General features: G+C 43.1%; 1 protein-coding gene across 3 annotated transcripts in view; it reads right to left on the bottom strand.

The window, feature by feature from the left end:
- DDX24 (DEAD-box helicase 24) overlaps positions 1–16,569 on the bottom strand; it is a 20,292-nt gene extending 3,723 nt beyond the window's left edge. The window contains exons 1-8 of one of the 3 annotated variants that reach the window (XM_026651440.2): positions 16,498–16,514; positions 14,720–14,760; positions 12,462–13,185; positions 8,970–9,353; positions 7,253–7,406; positions 6,354–6,869; positions 4,392–4,467; positions 3,548–3,736 (exon numbers count right to left, since the gene is read on the bottom strand). In XM_026651440.2, coding sequence (XP_026507225.1) covers positions 3,548–3,736; positions 4,392–4,467; positions 6,354–6,869; positions 7,253–7,406; positions 8,970–9,353; positions 12,462–13,179 — 2,037 coding nt within the window. In that variant the 5' untranslated portion in view covers positions 13,180–13,185; positions 14,720–14,760; positions 16,498–16,514. Of the gene's footprint in view, positions 1–3,547; positions 3,737–4,391; positions 4,468–6,353; positions 6,870–7,252; positions 7,407–8,969; positions 9,354–12,461; positions 13,186–14,719; positions 14,761–16,027; positions 16,302–16,497 lie in introns of those variants that run through there. The other 2 variants (XM_026651437.2, XM_026651439.2) reach the window with 2 other exon arrangements.
- Between the last annotated feature and the right edge of the window lie 727 nt (positions 16,570–17,296).

Genomic DNA, 17,296 nt, shown 5'->3' on the forward strand with positions numbered 1-17,296 from the left:
TTGAAATCATTAATTAATTGCAATCAACCATTTGTCCTCAGCTCATTACAGGAACCTTTAAATAGCTTTTTATCATTTCCATATAACTTCTTGAGTCCTCTACTTGTCCCTCCATCATTAGTGGTTTGCTAGGGTCCTATCAAGTCTCTGTTCTGCCCAGAAGTTTAGGATTGCTTATAAGATTCAGACAGTACCTAGCTCTTTTTTTTTTTTTTCATCTTTAGATCCCAATGCTTTTCCAAAGGAGGTCAGTATCATTATCCCAATTTGACAGATGGGGAAACTGTGGCATGGGGAGGGGGGGGGGGAATGACATGCCCAAGATCATCCAGCAGGCCAATAACAGATCTGAGAATTGAACCCTGGTATCCTGAGTCCCAGTCCAGTGCCCTATCCAATAGGTAATAGTGCCTCCCTTGTAGATAAGAAATTCAAGGGAAGCCATCTCAAGTCAAAGGTGGAAGATATCGATGGGAGAGATGATGAGAACCAACACTGGCAGTCTCAGCTCTGTTACCAGGACCAGAATAACGTTTAATATGGGGTGAGCAACTCTCCCAAACTACACAGACGTCCTGCTGGCCTCCACTTCCATAATTTAACAAGCATTTACACACTCATTTTGGTAATCAACATCAGTGGCTTTCACCTCATAACATACCACTTTAAATACACGATCATAGAATATCAGGGTTGGAAGGGACCTCAGGAGATCATCTAGTCCAACCCCCTGCTCAAAGCAGGACCAATTCCCAACTAAATCATCCCAGCCAGGGCTTTGTCAAGCCTGACCTTAAAAACCTCTAAGGAAGGAGATTCCACCACCTTCCTAGGTAACCCATTCCAGTGCTTCACCACCCTCCTAGTGAAAAAGTTTTTCCTAATATCCAACCTAAACCTCCCCCACTGCAACTTGAGACCATTACTCCTGGTTCTGTCATCAGGTACCACTGAGAACAGTCTAGATCCATCCTCTTTGGAACCCCCTTTCAGGTAGTTGAAAGCAGCTATCAAATCCCCCCTCATTCTTCTCTTCTGCAGACTAAACAATCCCAGTTCCCTCGGCCTCTCCTCATAAGTCATGTGCTCCAGTCCTCTAATCATTTTTGTTGCCCTCCGCTGGACTCTTTCCAATTTTTCCACATCCTTCTTGTAGTGTGGGGCCCAAAACTGGACACAGTACTCCAGATGAGGCCTCACCAACGTTGAATAGAGGGGAATGATCACGTCCCTCGATCTGCTGGCAATGCCCCTACTTATACAGCCCAAAATGCCGTTAGCCTTCTTGGCAACAAGGGCACACTGTTGACTCATATCCAGCTTCTCATCCACTGTAACCCATAGGTCCTTTTCTGCAGAACTGCTTCCTAGCCATTCAGTCCCTAATCTGTAACAGTGCATGGGATTCTTCCGTCCTAAGTGCAGGACTCTGCACTTGTCCTTGTTGAACCTCATCAGGTTTCTTTTGGCCCAATCCTCTAATTTGTCTAGGTCCCTCTGTATCCTATTCCTACCCTCCAGCGTATCTACCACTCCTCCCAGTTTAGTGTCATCTGCAAACTTGCTGAGAGTGCAGTCCACGCCATCCTCCAGATCATTAATGAAGATATTGAACAAAACCGGCCCCAGGACTGACCCCTGGGGCACTCCTCTTGAAACAGGCTGTCAGCTAGACATGGAGCCGTTGATCACTACCCGTTGAGCCCGACGATCTAGCCAGCTTTCTATCCACCTTATAGTCCATTTATCCATCCCATACCTCTTTAACTTGGTGGCAAGAATACTGTGGAAGACCCTATCAAAAGCTTTGCTAAAGTCAAGAAATAACACATCCACTGCTTTCCCCTCATCCACAGAGTCAGTTATCTCCTCATAGAAGGCAATTAGGTTAGTCAGGCATGACTTGCCCTTGGTGAATCCTTGCTGACTGTTCCTGATCACTTGCCTCTCCTCTAAGTGCTTCAGAATTGATTTCTTAACTACCTGCTCCATGATTTTTCCAGGGACCGAGGTGAGGCTGACTGGCCTGTAGTTCCCCAGATCCTCCTCCTTCCCTTTTTTAAAGATGGGCACTACATTAGCCTTTTTCCAGTCATCCGGGACCTCCCCCGATCGAGTTTTCAAAGATAAGATCATGAGAACAATCATGCTCAGTAGTGAGTGGTAGGTTAGGCACAATAGATGAGGCCATGATTGCTTGAAATATAGCACACACTCCAACTCAAGCCTACTGGCACTTATGAGTAAAAACATTCCATGCAGGTAAAGAAGAGGAAGAGTGGAGGAGACAGAGATGGTGGATATACCTACCAACCAGCAGTCTGTAGGTTACAGATTGTGAAGTCCTATATAAGTGCTAAGTATTACTCTGGAAAGAAAAGCAGAAGCAAGCTCATTTCAGAAGCCACACACCAAAGAAAAACACTGAGACAAGAATGGTTTTGCCTCACTAGTAATCAGAGAGGTTTTGAGAGAACTGATGTTTTCTGGACACTTTTTAAAGGAGAAAGCTTGCATCTAGCAACCCAACCTGCAGGTAGCCTGTAATACGTGGAAGTTCCTGGGTCTCCCATGAGAGCAGTACTACTCTAGCTGTTGGGCTGGCCCATGTGCCTAGTCCTAGTGGTGTATATGACAGTCCAGATACCAGGATAGGAGGGGCATTCACCATATTAACTGAAAAATTGCTTATTTTTCTCCTATTCTTTTGGGTTGTACAAAGTTCAGCCCCTCCTCTGCCGGCCAGCTGTCACACCAATGTGACAGACAAGCATTATTCTTGTGCCATCACAGCTACTAGAGAATCCTGATGGAGTATGAAACCACCAATGCTTAGGGACAAAAGGTGCGGTGAAAGACTTTTTTTTTTTTTAATTGTTTTGCAAAACCTTGCCATTATTTATTATTCCACCCTTCAAGATACTGAACAACAACATAAGTTTTGTGTAACACAAACAACTGCTCAAAAATAGCATTTATCCAGGGTTCAGTGATAGATGTAACATTTGCCAGCATGGTCTGTACTGGGATATCACAGCAGAGGATGACCTCAGATGTGGAAGGGCTGGATGTTGTGGGACCTAAAAGGGGTAGATATGGTCTAGCAGATTGATCCCAGTACTGGGCTACAGGAAGCCCAAGTTCCATTTCCTACTACTAACTCACTGTGGGATTTTGAATAAATCACTTAATTTACTGCTGCCTCAGTTTCCCCATCCATAAAAGAGGGATAATGATACATGCTCACCTCTGTAAAGCATTTCAAGATCTATATATGAGAAATTATACATAACTACAAAGAATTATTAAACAATGAACATTTTAAAAAATCTGTTTGTGTGTTTGAATGCCTTCCTTAGCATTAGGATGCCTTCCTTGGCTAATAGAAGCATTCAGCACATTGCTGTTGAAGATGAAAGTTGATTAATTTTGTTTTCAACTCACCTTTTGAAGCTCAGACTTACTCTGTAATCTTAATAAAATGTGAAGGGTGTTTCATTAAATATAATACATGAGCAATCACTTGTATTAAAAATGTTTTTTTTACCTTGATAGCAAACATGCATTTTGTTTCAACTGGGAAAAATGGAAGCTCTTCATTTTTCTCCAATGTCTTATAAATCTTCCTAAAATTTATCATATCATCAGGGCCAATCAACAGCAAGCTAAGGCCTTCGTTGGCAGCTCGAGCTGTTCTGCCGCTTCTGTGCACATAAATCTCAGATGTGCGTGGAACCTGCAAAAATTCTATGGTTAAAAGGCTTCAATAAATCAAAAAGAGTGTATATGAAAGGTAAGGAAATGCTTGCAACACTCGGACCCAGAGATGACAAGCAGGTGTCTGATAAATTGCTTTCGTAACATGAACGTTGTTGATAACAAAGAAAGGAAGTGATTAAGGCACAGAGGTGGGATGTTCTAGACCCAGCTCTGCCAGTGACGGCTTGCGCAACTTTTGGTGAATCACTCCTATTCCCTGAGCCTGTTTCCCTATGCACAAAGCAAGGAAAAATGATACCCAACCTCAGACATGTTATGAGGTGGGGTCATCTGATTCCTCTGGAGTGGGACCCTCATGCCTAAGTTCAGAGTGTAAATGGGAAAGTAAGAAGAGCCATAACCATACAGGTAACTTCTTGTACACAAAACTGTCTGTAAATTGCACCCTGACACTAGTGATGGTCACTCTAGCAATGGGCAAAATTTATCTTTGTAAAGCATTTTGAGATCCTTAGATGCAGAGGGCTATAGAAGCATTAAATACTTGAGCCTTAATTTCTATACTTCTTTACTAGGGACTGAGAAGCACTGTTTTATATTGTTGCCAGGTTTTAGATCAATGAGACCTTGGTTCAAAAGCAGGCAATAGAAGCTTCAAAAGATTTTATAACCTGGTAATGGATGACATGCTGCACGTTAGGAATATCCAGACCACGAGCTGCAACATCTGTTGTCAAAAGGACACAGCTGAAATAGAGAAAGTGGGGATACATGCTATTCATTAAACATAAACCTGTAATATAAACCAGATGCCAGTAAACACGCAGTGTGAGTGACCCAGAATTTTTCCAAAAGAGTTTGAAGAGCATGCTCATTTTATAACTTCTGCTAGGAATATGCCATCTATTTGGAAGTCAAGAAATTGACACCTAAACACCTGATCTAGGGCAATCTTGAAATGTGAAATATTGAAAGGAAAAGAAATAATGTAATTGTTACTGACTGTGGACCAGATACTGCTCCCAATGAGGTCAATGGCAAAGCTGTCATTAACTTCAATCCTAGCAAAATTGTGCCTTGCTATTCTTTTATTCTCTTCCTATTTCACAGAAGTCAGTGTGAAAAGACCTATTTGATCATCTAATCCAACTTCCTGGCAGCACAAGTCTGCTCCCCCTACAAAACATTTTGCAGCACTTTGTCCAGTCTAGGTTTAAACGTCTCATTAATTTAATATGATTTTACTACTAATAATGCTGATTCTTTTGAAAAGGTACATGATATGGCTATGACAGCTTTTGCTGGTAGGAACACTGCAATGCAGGTTGCAAAACTATTCCTCCATTATAGGCCTCTGTGTTCAAACACTCTGAATTTTCTGAACATAATTCCTTTTGGACTGAAAATTCTTATACTGAATTGCATTTGAGGAAACTGCATTTAGCCAGTTCTGAACTATAAGAGGGTGGGGGGGAAATACAGTATTTTGTATTCTGACCACTAGATTTTTTTCATGCAATTATGTCAAACAGATGCATTTTCAAGCAAGCTATGTCACATATAAATAATCCATAACAAGGGCTAGGGCCTCTGTAAGGACTGGTGATAACTGTGTTTTGTTTTTGTTTTTAACTCTGCAGGCAACTGAAAAATCATTCACAAGCATTCTCAGTAGGAACCGGCTACGATTTTAACAAAAGCTGTTTTATAAATAAATAAATGGAGATATCCTATCTCCTAGAACTGGAAGGGACCTTGAAAGGTCATCGAGTCCAGCCCCCTGCCTTCACTAGCAGGACCAAGTACTGATTTTTTGCCCCAGATCCCTAAGTGGCCCCCTCAAGGATTGAACTCACAACCCTGGGTTTAGCAGGCCAATGCTCAAACCACTGAGCTATCCCTCCCCCCTAGCAAATTATGACAATGCATTGCATAGCTTATAGTTATAGGGCTCAATACAGGGCGATAGCTGGGTGAAATTCCTTGACCATTGCTATACAGGTGAGACTAGATGATCTAATGGTCCCTTTTGGCTTTAACAATCTATGAAACTCTGCTCGGTCTGTCATAAACCAAGGATAGGATTGATAAAATGTTCTGCAGAAGGGATGTTTTATCAAAAGTTTAACTGAAAACACACACACACACACACACACGAGTGTGAATTTTGTACTAGCGAAAGGTGCTCAGTTACAAACTCTGGAGACAGAGGCCATCAACTTGTGCACAGAATAGGTCAGTTTGGGCAATAGCAATGTGAGCTTCCCCACACAGCTCCTGCCTCAACGTCTTCATGTGCGATTTAATCTTTGGCTTCTCTGCCTGAGTCGGTCAATCAGGGGGCCAATCAATTCCAACTGTGTAGGCGTTTTGTTGTTATGGACCCTTATGCGCCACGAGATGAACTGAGACCACCACATCATATCACAAAGGGCACTGAACAGCCAGCAGATGGTAACAATTTTCAGTTATTACCAGCCTGGATTAGATTTGAACTGGTGACCTAGAAGTTGTCAAGAGCTGTGTCCTATAGCCAATCCCCTGAACCATTCGTCATCTCCCCCCCAACTCTCCTCCCGTAGTCAACCGTTTTTCCTTTTCATGCACAGTTTTCCCACAACAGATCAACTTACGTCTCTCGCTCAGCAAACCTTTCCAGGTTTTTTAACCTTTGCTTCTGGTGCATGTTTGCATGCAGAGGCAGGGGGTTACAGTCCAGGATTGTGAGGAGTGCACTCAGGCGTTTTATGCAGTCTATACTGTTTGCAAAGACCATGGTTCTTCCTGGGTACTGAAGCAAAAAATAATAGAGGTAATAGTCTTTGTCATCCATGTCACAGTAGATCCTGGTTTCGGTCAGAGTCTCTACAGTGGTCTCTTTTCTTGTTAAGTCTATCACTTTAGGTTTTCCCCTTATCCCCACTTTTTCCATTAGCATTTCCAGTTTGGTCTTTTGGTCTATTTTTTTAGCATATTTCTTTTGTAAAACTCTTGTGGGAGCCTGATGGACCAAAGTCAGCGTGGCAGAAAACACAAAAGTCTGACGTCGAGGGTTATATTGTGAATCATTTAACATTTCCAGCAACTGAGAGAGTTCTAAGAAATGTCCCCTTTCAACCATTCGGTCTGCTTCATCAATCACAAGGCACCTGTTGGACACAAGACAGGTACAGTATAGAAGCACAGTGGTTACTTTAGATAAATAGAAATCTGATACACTTCAAAAGAACCTTTCTTGCTTTTCCCCATGTAAAACATAAAGGAGGCTAGGCATGCATGGGTAATTACAGCAGCCGTTTCTGTTCCTCTCTGAAAGTTCAAAGGCAACAATTCGGTTTTTGGTAATGTGGTTGACATCCCCCACTCTCAATGTAATGAATATGAACTTTAATGAGATCTTCTAGCAAAGACATAAGTGCTCCTGCACAGTCAACATTAGTTAATCAGTAAGTAATTAAGCATGTTTGGTGATACTGGATAGTCTTTCCCAAGGATATTAATTCTGAGTAGTTAGATTAAAAGCCACCTTTACCTGAGCTGCCGGAGGTTTGAGAGATGTGGGTGTTTCTCTTTAATTAGCTCCCATAAACGACCTGGGGTTGCAATTACAATTTCTGGCTTCTGATTCAATACTCGTTCCTGTTTCTGAGCAGCCATTCCACCGACCAGAATTGCAGTTTTAATGCCTAGAACATACAAGATCGCATGATGTAAAGACCACGGAGGATTAGTTTACTTTAGTTACTTCCCACTGGAAAATATTCTCCACATTTTAGGAAGGAAAATGGATATATTCCATAGTATACTGCAGCTTTGGGAAATCATTTAAGAAGTCTTTATGTAGACTGTAAGTTCATTTGGCCAGGAACTGTCTCTTCCTCTTCTCTGTACAACATTAAGCATATGGTCAGCATTACAGTGAAATGCTGATTATAGAAAGAGGCCAAAAGTAAAACGATACCTCTTGAATTGCACTTGCCTTCAAACAGCAGGAATGATTATTTATATACTAGATAGTTAATGCATGTTTTCTTCAGGTTCCGAATGCCCACATAGGAAGGCAACCCACCACTCTCCCTCAAGGTCTAAGCTTTGACATTCTTCCACTCAGAATTAGATAATATGTTAATGTGTCTAATGGGTAAGCAGTCCCTTACACTGTCAGGAGGTCTGCACACAATGAATAAAGTTGAGGAAGGCATGTCTTGTACTTGGATTATGAACTGCCCATTTTAGCAACCAGCCAGTGGAAGTTGTTGACAACTAAAAGTGGCCAGACTAAGCATATGAAGATTTGCTCAAAGTCAGTTTAGGGTGACAGGGACGGACAACACTGGGAGGGATTTTCCTTCCTGCCTCCAAATGCTGTTGCAGCAGCAGCACACAGTGGTTGTTAAAAAAACACCCAGTCTACTCTGACAACATAGCAACTGTCTCTCACTGGGGCGCAAAGCTGCAGTAGCTTTTAACAGAACTGTATTTCTGCAAATCGATGTGGTGTTTTAAGGGTAAGAGTTAAAATTAGCCTTCCTTTCAGTTACACAGCAAGAGGTATAAGAGGCCAAAGGAACACGTTTTAAAAAACACTCCATGCTCCATGTATTCCTGAAGAATAGCAGTATTACTCTAATGAATACATAATCATTAATATTGGGAAGGAGAGGTAATTTTTGCTACTTGATTCTCCATATCTTACCTCAACTCATTCACATAAGAGTTGCATGGGCTTCTAATATGTAAAGGAGATGAGGAGGTTTATAATATGCTTTAGCCAAACAAATTATTGGGCTCAAAGCAGGGGGTAACTGGGTGAAAATCTACAGTATGTGTTATACAGGAGTCAAACTCGATGATCTAATGGTTCCTTCAGGCCTTAAAAATCTATATAATATCCATGTTGATATATTTAACCCACATCATCAGAAAGTGGTACTTGGGTATCTGTGGCCATGTGACCACTGATTTTAGTGCAGATTTTGTATTTCTAAGTCAACAGTGACAGTAAACATTTGTAGGTGGAAGTTATAGTGCACAGCTTTAGGCAACACATTAATGGTAACTTTGCACTTCTACAGTGCTTCCCATCCAAGAATCTCAAATCACATTTCAAACATTCATGCATTAAGCTTCCTAACACCCCTTCCAAGGAAAAGGAAGTATCTCCATTTTATGAAGAGGAAACTGAGGCACACAGAGTCAGTAGCAAAGGCAGGAACAGACCCCAGCTCTCTTGCCTCTGTCTCTCCTACCTGTAAATTTGGCCACGGCATCAATATGATGTTTTACTTGTACAGCTAGTTCCCTTGTGGGAGTCAGCACCAGCCCTAAAAGAGGCCGGTTTTTATTCAAGTCAGCAGCACGTCTGTTGGCATCAAAATCAAATTCTACATTTTCCAGCACCTTCATGCAACCTATTGTGCAAGATTCATCTACGTCATCATCACCCCCACTATCTTCATCCTGCTTAGGGTTTAGGTGCTTAGGGTTTGTTTCATTATCACTTTCCCATCCTGGTTTGTCTTCATCATCACAGAGAGGCTCTTCAGTGGCATTGTCACTTCTGCTTTTTGATTCTTGCCACCGTAGCACAGAGTGGATCATTGGAATTGCAAACGCGAGTGTTTTCCCACTTCCTAAAAACACCAAACAACAAGACAGAAACACAAGCATTACAACTGTTTGCAAAGAAGCAGCAGCCAACTGCAGTTACTAAAGTAAATAAAAAACTACTCTTATTTTATTTATTTCTATGGTATAAGTGCACATTTTTGATTCTATGAAATTAGAAGCCAAGCCACAGCACCTTGCTTTAAATGCCTATAATAGTGACCTCAAGTAGATATTTTCTGGATGGAGCAGGTATTTTTCCAAGCCCCAGATGGGCAGGCAAAATATACATTTGCTAGGAAAGTAGTTTTAAAAAATTGCAATAGCAGCCAAGGTCTTTTTAAAGAACTGTATACCCTAAAGGAGAATACCATGCCCTAATTGACTGCTCGGATCAATGTTCTCCAAATAAAGGAATAGCAAATGAGGCCAAGGACAAACTGAAAGCTATTTAAAGTATTAATTTATATTTTTTTCATTATGTGATTTTGCTTATTAACTGAGAAACTAAGTGTAACCATTATTTCACTTTTTGTAATAAAAAGACCAATCACTTGACTTAACACAGAGCACAAACTAAAGGGGGAAGATGGAAAAGTGCTCCATTAAATGTAATTTCAGGGGTCTACTGTAGATTCATTTATAGCCTGGGGCAGCAAACCCTTAATAGTATCTGATATGTAAAGATCATCTAGGGGATGCTTTGGCCAAACACTGAATCTCTTCAGGGGACCAAAGAGATTAAACAAAACTGTTCATCTGGACTCAATTAATATATATTATCTAGTCACTGTCTGATTTACCCCCTTCCCTTTCCTGCTTTGTGTGACCAGTCTCTCTCTCATATCTTTTTGTGATTCATCTCCCCTTCTACATGGCCCTCTCTGTACTGTCTGCCAGCAGCAAAGTGAAATTTACAGTTAGGTCCTTGTCAATTTCCCTTTTCTCCTAAGGAAACATCTTGGGGACTAGTGGCTTAGCATCATATTCCTGTAGTAGGTTACTAGTGGTGAGTGGTAGTTTAGAGACTGCAACCCCCTTCTGACAACAAAAATTACTAAAGGACCCCAGTGCCCTGTGTTACTCTAGATTTTAGAGTCTAGAATCAGGGCCAGCGCTAGCAAGCAGGGCAACCGCCTGGGGCCCCGCAAAGCTAAATTGCTCGGGCTTTGGTTTCAGCCCCACTGCCCAGGGCTGATGCCCTCACTCTTCTGCTTCAGCCCTGCACGGCGGGCTCTGGCTTCAACTTTCTGCCCCGGGCCCCAGCGAGTCTACTGCCAGCCCTGGCGACCCCATTAAAAGAAACTTTTTTTTTTTTTTTTGAACCCTGTTATAGTCTTCGCCTTCACAACATCCTCTGGCAAAGAGTTCCACAGGTTGACTGTGCGTTGTGTGAAGAAATACTTCCTTTTATTTGTTTTAAACCTGCTGCCTATTAATTTCATTTGGTGACCCCTAGTTCTTGTGTTATGAGGAGTAAATAACACTTCCTTATTTACTTTCTCCACACCAGTCATGATTTTACAGACCTCTATCATATCCCCCCTTTAGTCGTCTCTTTTCCAAGATGAAAAGTCCCAGTCTTATTAATCTCTGCTCACATAGAAGCTGTTCTATACCCCTAATAATTTTGGTTGCTCTTTTTCTGTACCTTTTCCAATTCCAATATATCTTTTTTGAGATGGGGTGACCACATCTGCATGCAGTATTCAAGATGTGGACATACCATGGATTTTTATACAGGCAATGTGATATTCTCTGTCTTATTATCTATCCCTTTCCTAATGATTATCAACATTCTATTAGCTTTTTGACTGCCATTGCACACTGAGTGGATGTTTTCAGAGAACTATCCTGAAACTTGGAGCAATGACTCCAAGATTTCTTTCTTGAGTGGTAACAGCTCATTTAGACCCCAACATTTTATATGTATAGTTGGGATTATGTTTTCCAACGTGCATTACTTTGCATTTATCAACATTGCATTTCATCTGCCATTTTGTTGCCCAGTTTTGAGAGATCCTTTTGTAGCTCTTCGCAGTCTGCCTGGCACTTAACTATCTTGAGTAGTTTTCTATCATCTGCAAATGTTGCCACCTCACTGTTTACACCTTTTTCCAGATCATTTATGAATATGTTGAATAGTAATGGACCCAGTATAGACCCCTGGGGGACACCACTATTTACCTCTCTCCATTCTGAAAACTGACCATTTATTCCTACCCTTTGTTTCCTATCTTTTAACCAGTTACTGATCCTGGAGAGGACCTTCCGTCTTATCCCATGACAGCTGACTTTGCTTAAGAGTCTTTGGTGAGGGACCTTGTCAAAGGCTTTCTGAAAATCTAAGTACACTATATCCACTGTATCCCCCTGGTCCACATGCTTGTTGACCCCCTCAAAGTATCCTAGTAGATTGGTGAGGCATGATTTCCCTTTACAAAAAACATGTTGACTCTTCTCCAACAAGTCATGTTCATTTATGTGTCTGATAATTCTGTGCCCCAGAACTCCCCATAGCTGATCTCCCTGTGGATATACCTGGCTATCCAATTCCTACTAGTTCCCTTTATGCTGCTGCCGGTAAGAGAAACAGATCAGTGTCTCATCAATCCCTTTCTTCCCTGAGGCCCAACCTTAGCATACTAGATGCTTCAGAGGCAACCAAATTCCTACTCCATGCACAATACACCAGACCCAATATATACCAATATGTATAGGTCAACATTGGGAATGGGATAACTAGACTGGAAGTACTACTGGCTGTTTTTGCTACAGCAAAGACACAGTGTTCTTCAGGGACAAATTCTGCTCTCATTTACACCTTTGCAACCCCATTGGTTTCAATTGGATTGTATGGGTGTGTAATTATGGCTTACTCTTTAAGAATAATTAAAAATAAGACTTGTTGATAAGCATGGATGGGGAAGAAGTGGAGGATTTAAAACTTTGCATGTAATAGTATGTGACACAAATGCACTGCATTTAATCTTTTCTACATCATAACTGTGCATAGTAAACACACCCATTGAAGCTTATATGCTCTTCACACTGTTATTGCAATTATGACAATACACTGCATGTTTTAAAAGGGAGAATGGGAGATTCAATGTGCTAACAGCATGGATTTGTACCTGTTTCTGCAGCACCAAGAACATCCATATTATCTCTGATTGCAGAAGGCAGGGCTAATGCTTGAATAGGAGTTGGAGCACTAAATCCTAGATAGCTCAAGGCCTGCAGAACCGGCTTAGGAACGAAGAGGTCTTTCCACGCAGACACATCTGCTTTTTGATCAGATGAGGCAGACAGAACTCCCATAGTCCAATTTTTAACCTTTTTAGAAGACTTTGCTGGTAGAGGAGCTCTCTCAGGTGGAAACACTTTCTTTTTCACTTTCTTTTTTTTCTTTTTCTTCAAAGTTTTTTCTGTGGTTGTGGTGCCTCCTGATTCACATTCATCTTCCTCATAACCAAACAACTTGGTGGTGTCTTTAGGCTTGTCCTCTTGATCAATTACATCTTGCTCCACTATAAGATTATAATTTTTACTTGCCCTGGTTCCCAGCTCTTTGTCTTTCTTTCTCTTTTTTTTCTGGGAGATAGAATCTTCTTCCTCCTCCTCTTCTTCAGAAACACTATCCGATTTTCTCTTTCCTTTTTCTTTTCCAATTTTGGAAGAATTCACCAATTTATAATCTGTAAGCTCCTCAAAACACACTAAATCTCCCAGCTGCTCATCGGCAAACAGATTTGGGTCAATTTCTATGGGTTTCCATTTTCCTACTACTTTGATACCCTTTTGTTTCAATTTAAAGGAAGTCTTAAACTTATTTCCTTTTTTTGTCTTCATGATTATCTAAAAAAAATTGGAAAATAAACCATTGTAAGCCACCAGAACAAAACAGTGACAGTCAAGTTAACATACTCATAAACACTGGAATGCATTTGTGTAAATCTGATAGGCTGTCTGTTGCAGATAACTGCAGTTTGTCTCTGGATTCTAGCCTATTAGCCTTATTGACTGACTTTCATGGTGCTGGATTGGGACTCTGTTTTGTTTCTGCACTTTTAAAAACACTTGCAACTCTAAGCTCACACAGCTATTTGACAAATGAATTTTAATTACCGAAATTGCATTTGAAATGACAGGTCTGTTTAAAATGATTTGTCAGGCTCCTATTGAAAAATGGATGAGACACCTAAGCAATATCAAAGCCCCAATGCCAGACTCTCAAACCAGCTTCTGTTGTATTGCTTTTTATTAATCTGACATTTTTAGAATTTAGTGTTGAAAACTCTTCTGAGGGTCACACAAAATGGAAAGTAGGCTGCAGCCTGATATTGGGATTCCTCTATTGCTGATTCATAGATAACATCCCTTTTTTACCAGAATGCTGTTTATTTGCGGTAGGCTCATATATGATCACAGTTAACCATTTGAATTGTTTATGTCCCCTTGAGATAAAGTGATTTCTCTCACTAAAACAGCATAATGGGCAGGACACTGTGCTCTACTTTAAAGAGAGAATCCTGTACCCCTCCCTTCCAGTTCCTCTGAGGAGCTGCCTTTCCTTTAGCAAGATGGGTGGGAGTATTCTGAGCACAGGGCAACTGAATCTAGTTACTGAAATGGGAGCTGCATAATTTGTGGAGGATTCCTTCCCTTCTCCAACCCTCAGAAACTACCCCACACACACTACAAAATAAGTACTTATGTGAGCAGTTTGCCCTTGTGTATGTGCTTAAGTTTTATTGCTGGTTTTGAAAGTTTGACCCTCAACTTCTTGACCTGGAGGGCAACTACTTACTGCACCATTAGATTATTAGAAAGTGTGTACCAGTTAAATGCTAAGTTCAACTATACTATATGTGGGTTAGATCACTGAGGTGATGAAGAATGGCTTTGGAATGTGAAAAGTCACTGGGTAATGCTTTTATTTAGGGGATAGAAAGGCATAAAGATCTGGGAAGCTAGCAGGTGGAAGGAAGCACTGGGAAGAATTAGAGGTAGCCACCTGCTGTTGGCATCTTCCCACAGGGCTGATCTGAGCATGGCCTTTGTCCTGTTTTAACTATATCAGGGGTTCTCAAACTAGGGGTTGGGACCCCTCAGGGGGTCATGAGGTTATTACCGGGGGGGAGGGGGTCACGAGCTGTCAGCCTCCACCCCAAACCCTGCTTTGCCTCCAGCATTTATAATGATGTTAAATATATAAAAAAATGTTTTTAATTTATTGGGGGGGTCATAGTCAGAGGCTAGCTATGTGAAAGGCATCACCAGTACAAAAGTTTGAGAATCACTGAACTATATCGTCTTAGGAAGTGTCACAGCCCCTGGTGTGGACTCCCCCGTATAAAAGTGTTCACACGATGGGGTTGTACCCCTTTACCTGTATCCACTGCCACACCGCTGTACAGGTGGAAGGATTGGCTGTAGACAAAAACAGGACAGGTTTCAGAGCGGTAGCTGTGTTAGCCTGTATCAGCAAAAAAAACGAGCCCTTGTGGCACCTTAGAGACTAACAAATTTATTTGGGCATAAGCTTTCGTGGGCTAGAACTCACTTCATCAGATGCATGGAGTGGAAAATACAGGAGCAGGTATAAATACAGGAAAAAATGTGATTTGCCTTACGAAGTGTGAGGTCAGTCTAACGGGACAATTCAATTGACAGCAGGATACCAAGGGAGAAAAAATAACGTATGAAGTGGTAATGAGAGTGGCCCATTTCAGACAGTTGACAAGAAGGTGTGAGTAACAGTAGGGGGAAATTAGGTTTAGGTTTTGTAATGACCCAACCATTCCCAGTCTTTATTCCGGCCTAATCTGATGGTGTCCAGTTTGCAAATTAATTCCAGTTCTGCAGTTTCACGTTGGAGTCTGTTATTGAAGTTTTTTTCTTGAAGAATTGCCACTTTCAGGTCGGTTAATGAGCGACCAGGGAGACTGAAGTATTCTCCTACTGCATTTTGAATGTTATGATTCCTGATGTCACATTTGTGTCCATTTATTCTTTTGCATAGAGACTGTCCGGTTTGGCCAATGTACATGGCAGAGGGGCATTGCTGGCACATGATGGCATATATCACATTGGTAGATGTGAAAGTGAACAAGCCCCTGATGGTGTGGCTGATGTGGTTAGGTCCTATGATGGTATCCCTTGAATAGATATGTGGACAGAGTTGGCATCAGGGTGGTTGGGTCATTACAAAACCTAAACCTAATTTCCCCAATTTCTAGCCCACGAAAGCTTATGCCCAAATAAATTTTAGTTTCTAAGGCCTGGTCTACACTACGGGATTAATTCGGATTTAGCAGCGTTAATCCGAATTAACCCTTCACCCGTCCACACTACAGAGCCAGTTAATTCGAATTAAAGGGCCCTTTAAATCGATTTCTGTACTCCACCTCGACGAACGGAGTAGAGCCTAAATCGATTTTGTTAATTCGAATTAGGGTTAGTGTGGCCGCACACCACCGAATTAATGTGGTTAAAAACCGAATTAAGGTGCTTAGTGTGGCCGCGCACAATCGAATTTATACAACCTGTTTCCCAAATTCGAATTATCTAAATTCGGATTAATCCTGTAGTGTAGACATACCCTAAGGTGCCACAAGGACTCCTCCTAAAACCAGCACAGCATCGCAGGCTACCCAGGCCTGGCCCACGCGCTGATCTGCCACCAGGGAGAACTCACCACTTACGGTGGCCACTTAGGCTGCTCCTCAGGGGCGCCGGACAGCAGCAGCGTAGCGCCCCCGGCCTGAGTGCGAGCGGTGGGTCTCCCCCTCTCGGCGATGGGGGCTGGGCCCACGAGACGGGCCCCTCGGCAGAAGCCGAACGCGAGCAGACCCACAAGGGGGAGGGGGGCGGCGTAAGGGGCAGAGTGAACGGCCTCCTCGCGGCGCGAGCTAGACCGTGCCCGCGAGCCCGGCCGCCGGGAAGGGAGTAGGGCTGCCCTTTACACCCGCCTGCCGGGGCGGGCTGGGCTTCCCCCGGGGCCCCGGCGTCCCCCGCCAGGCCGGACACCCTCGGGCCTCTGGGCCCGCTCCCTTCTCCCCGCCGCCGGAACGCCGCACGCAGGTCGAAGCAGGAGCGGCTGCCACCGGCCGTGTCCTACGCCGCGACCCAGCTGCCTCCCGCGACTCACACCGACTGGGCCCGCACCGTCACCGCCTGCTGCTGCTGCTGCTCTCCGACGCGTTCTACCACGTGGGGACACAGCCGGGCGCGGCCATGGCAGCCGTGACGTCACTGCCCTGCGCCCGCCCCGGGTCAAAGCGGGGGGGCTTTGCAGCCTCCTCAGGCTCCGCAGTAACAGCAGCGGTGCCGCTCCGGGAGGGGCTACGGGGGAGCCGGGCGTGGTGCGGGTGTCTGGGCCAGGCCGCAGGGCTGGGGGGAGCTGGGCTAGGGGAGAGACAAGGGGGATGAGGTGATGTATTTTATTGGGCCAGCTTCAGTTGGGGGCAGGTACAGGCGTTTGCTCTGCAGGTCTGGGGAAGGAACGCGGCCTGCCTGAGCTAAATACACGGTGGTGCAGATTGTGAAGCATCAGGCATAACATGTCTGGTAGGAGGTAGCAAGGAAATGGAGCAGGTGGTAAGGGTTAGTTTGTTCTGCAAAGAGGTTTGAAGTGGGCCACCAGGGCCATTGAGGGTTAGCAGGCAGGTGTGTGTTGCAAATTGTGGTAATGAGCCATGAAACCACTGTCTTGCTTGATTCAGAGTAGCAGCCGTGTTAGTCTGTATCCGCAAAAAGAACAGGAGTACTTGTGGCACCTTAGAGACTAACAAATTTATTAGAGCATAAGCTTTTGTGGGCTACAGCCCACTTCTATATGCATCCGAAGAAGTGGGCTGTAGCCCACAAAAGCTTATGCTCTAATAAATTTGTTAGTCTCTAAGGTGCCACAAGTACTCCTGTTCTCTTTGTCTTGCTTGAGTTCATGGTTTTTAGTGTCCAACAG

The sequence above is a fragment of the Terrapene carolina genome, unplaced genomic scaffold (assembly GCF_002925995.2).
Source record: "Terrapene carolina triunguis isolate 2854851 unplaced genomic scaffold, T_m_triunguis-2.0 Scaffold96, whole genome shotgun sequence".
Taxonomy (NCBI): Eukaryota; Metazoa; Chordata; order Testudines; family Emydidae; genus Terrapene; species Terrapene triunguis.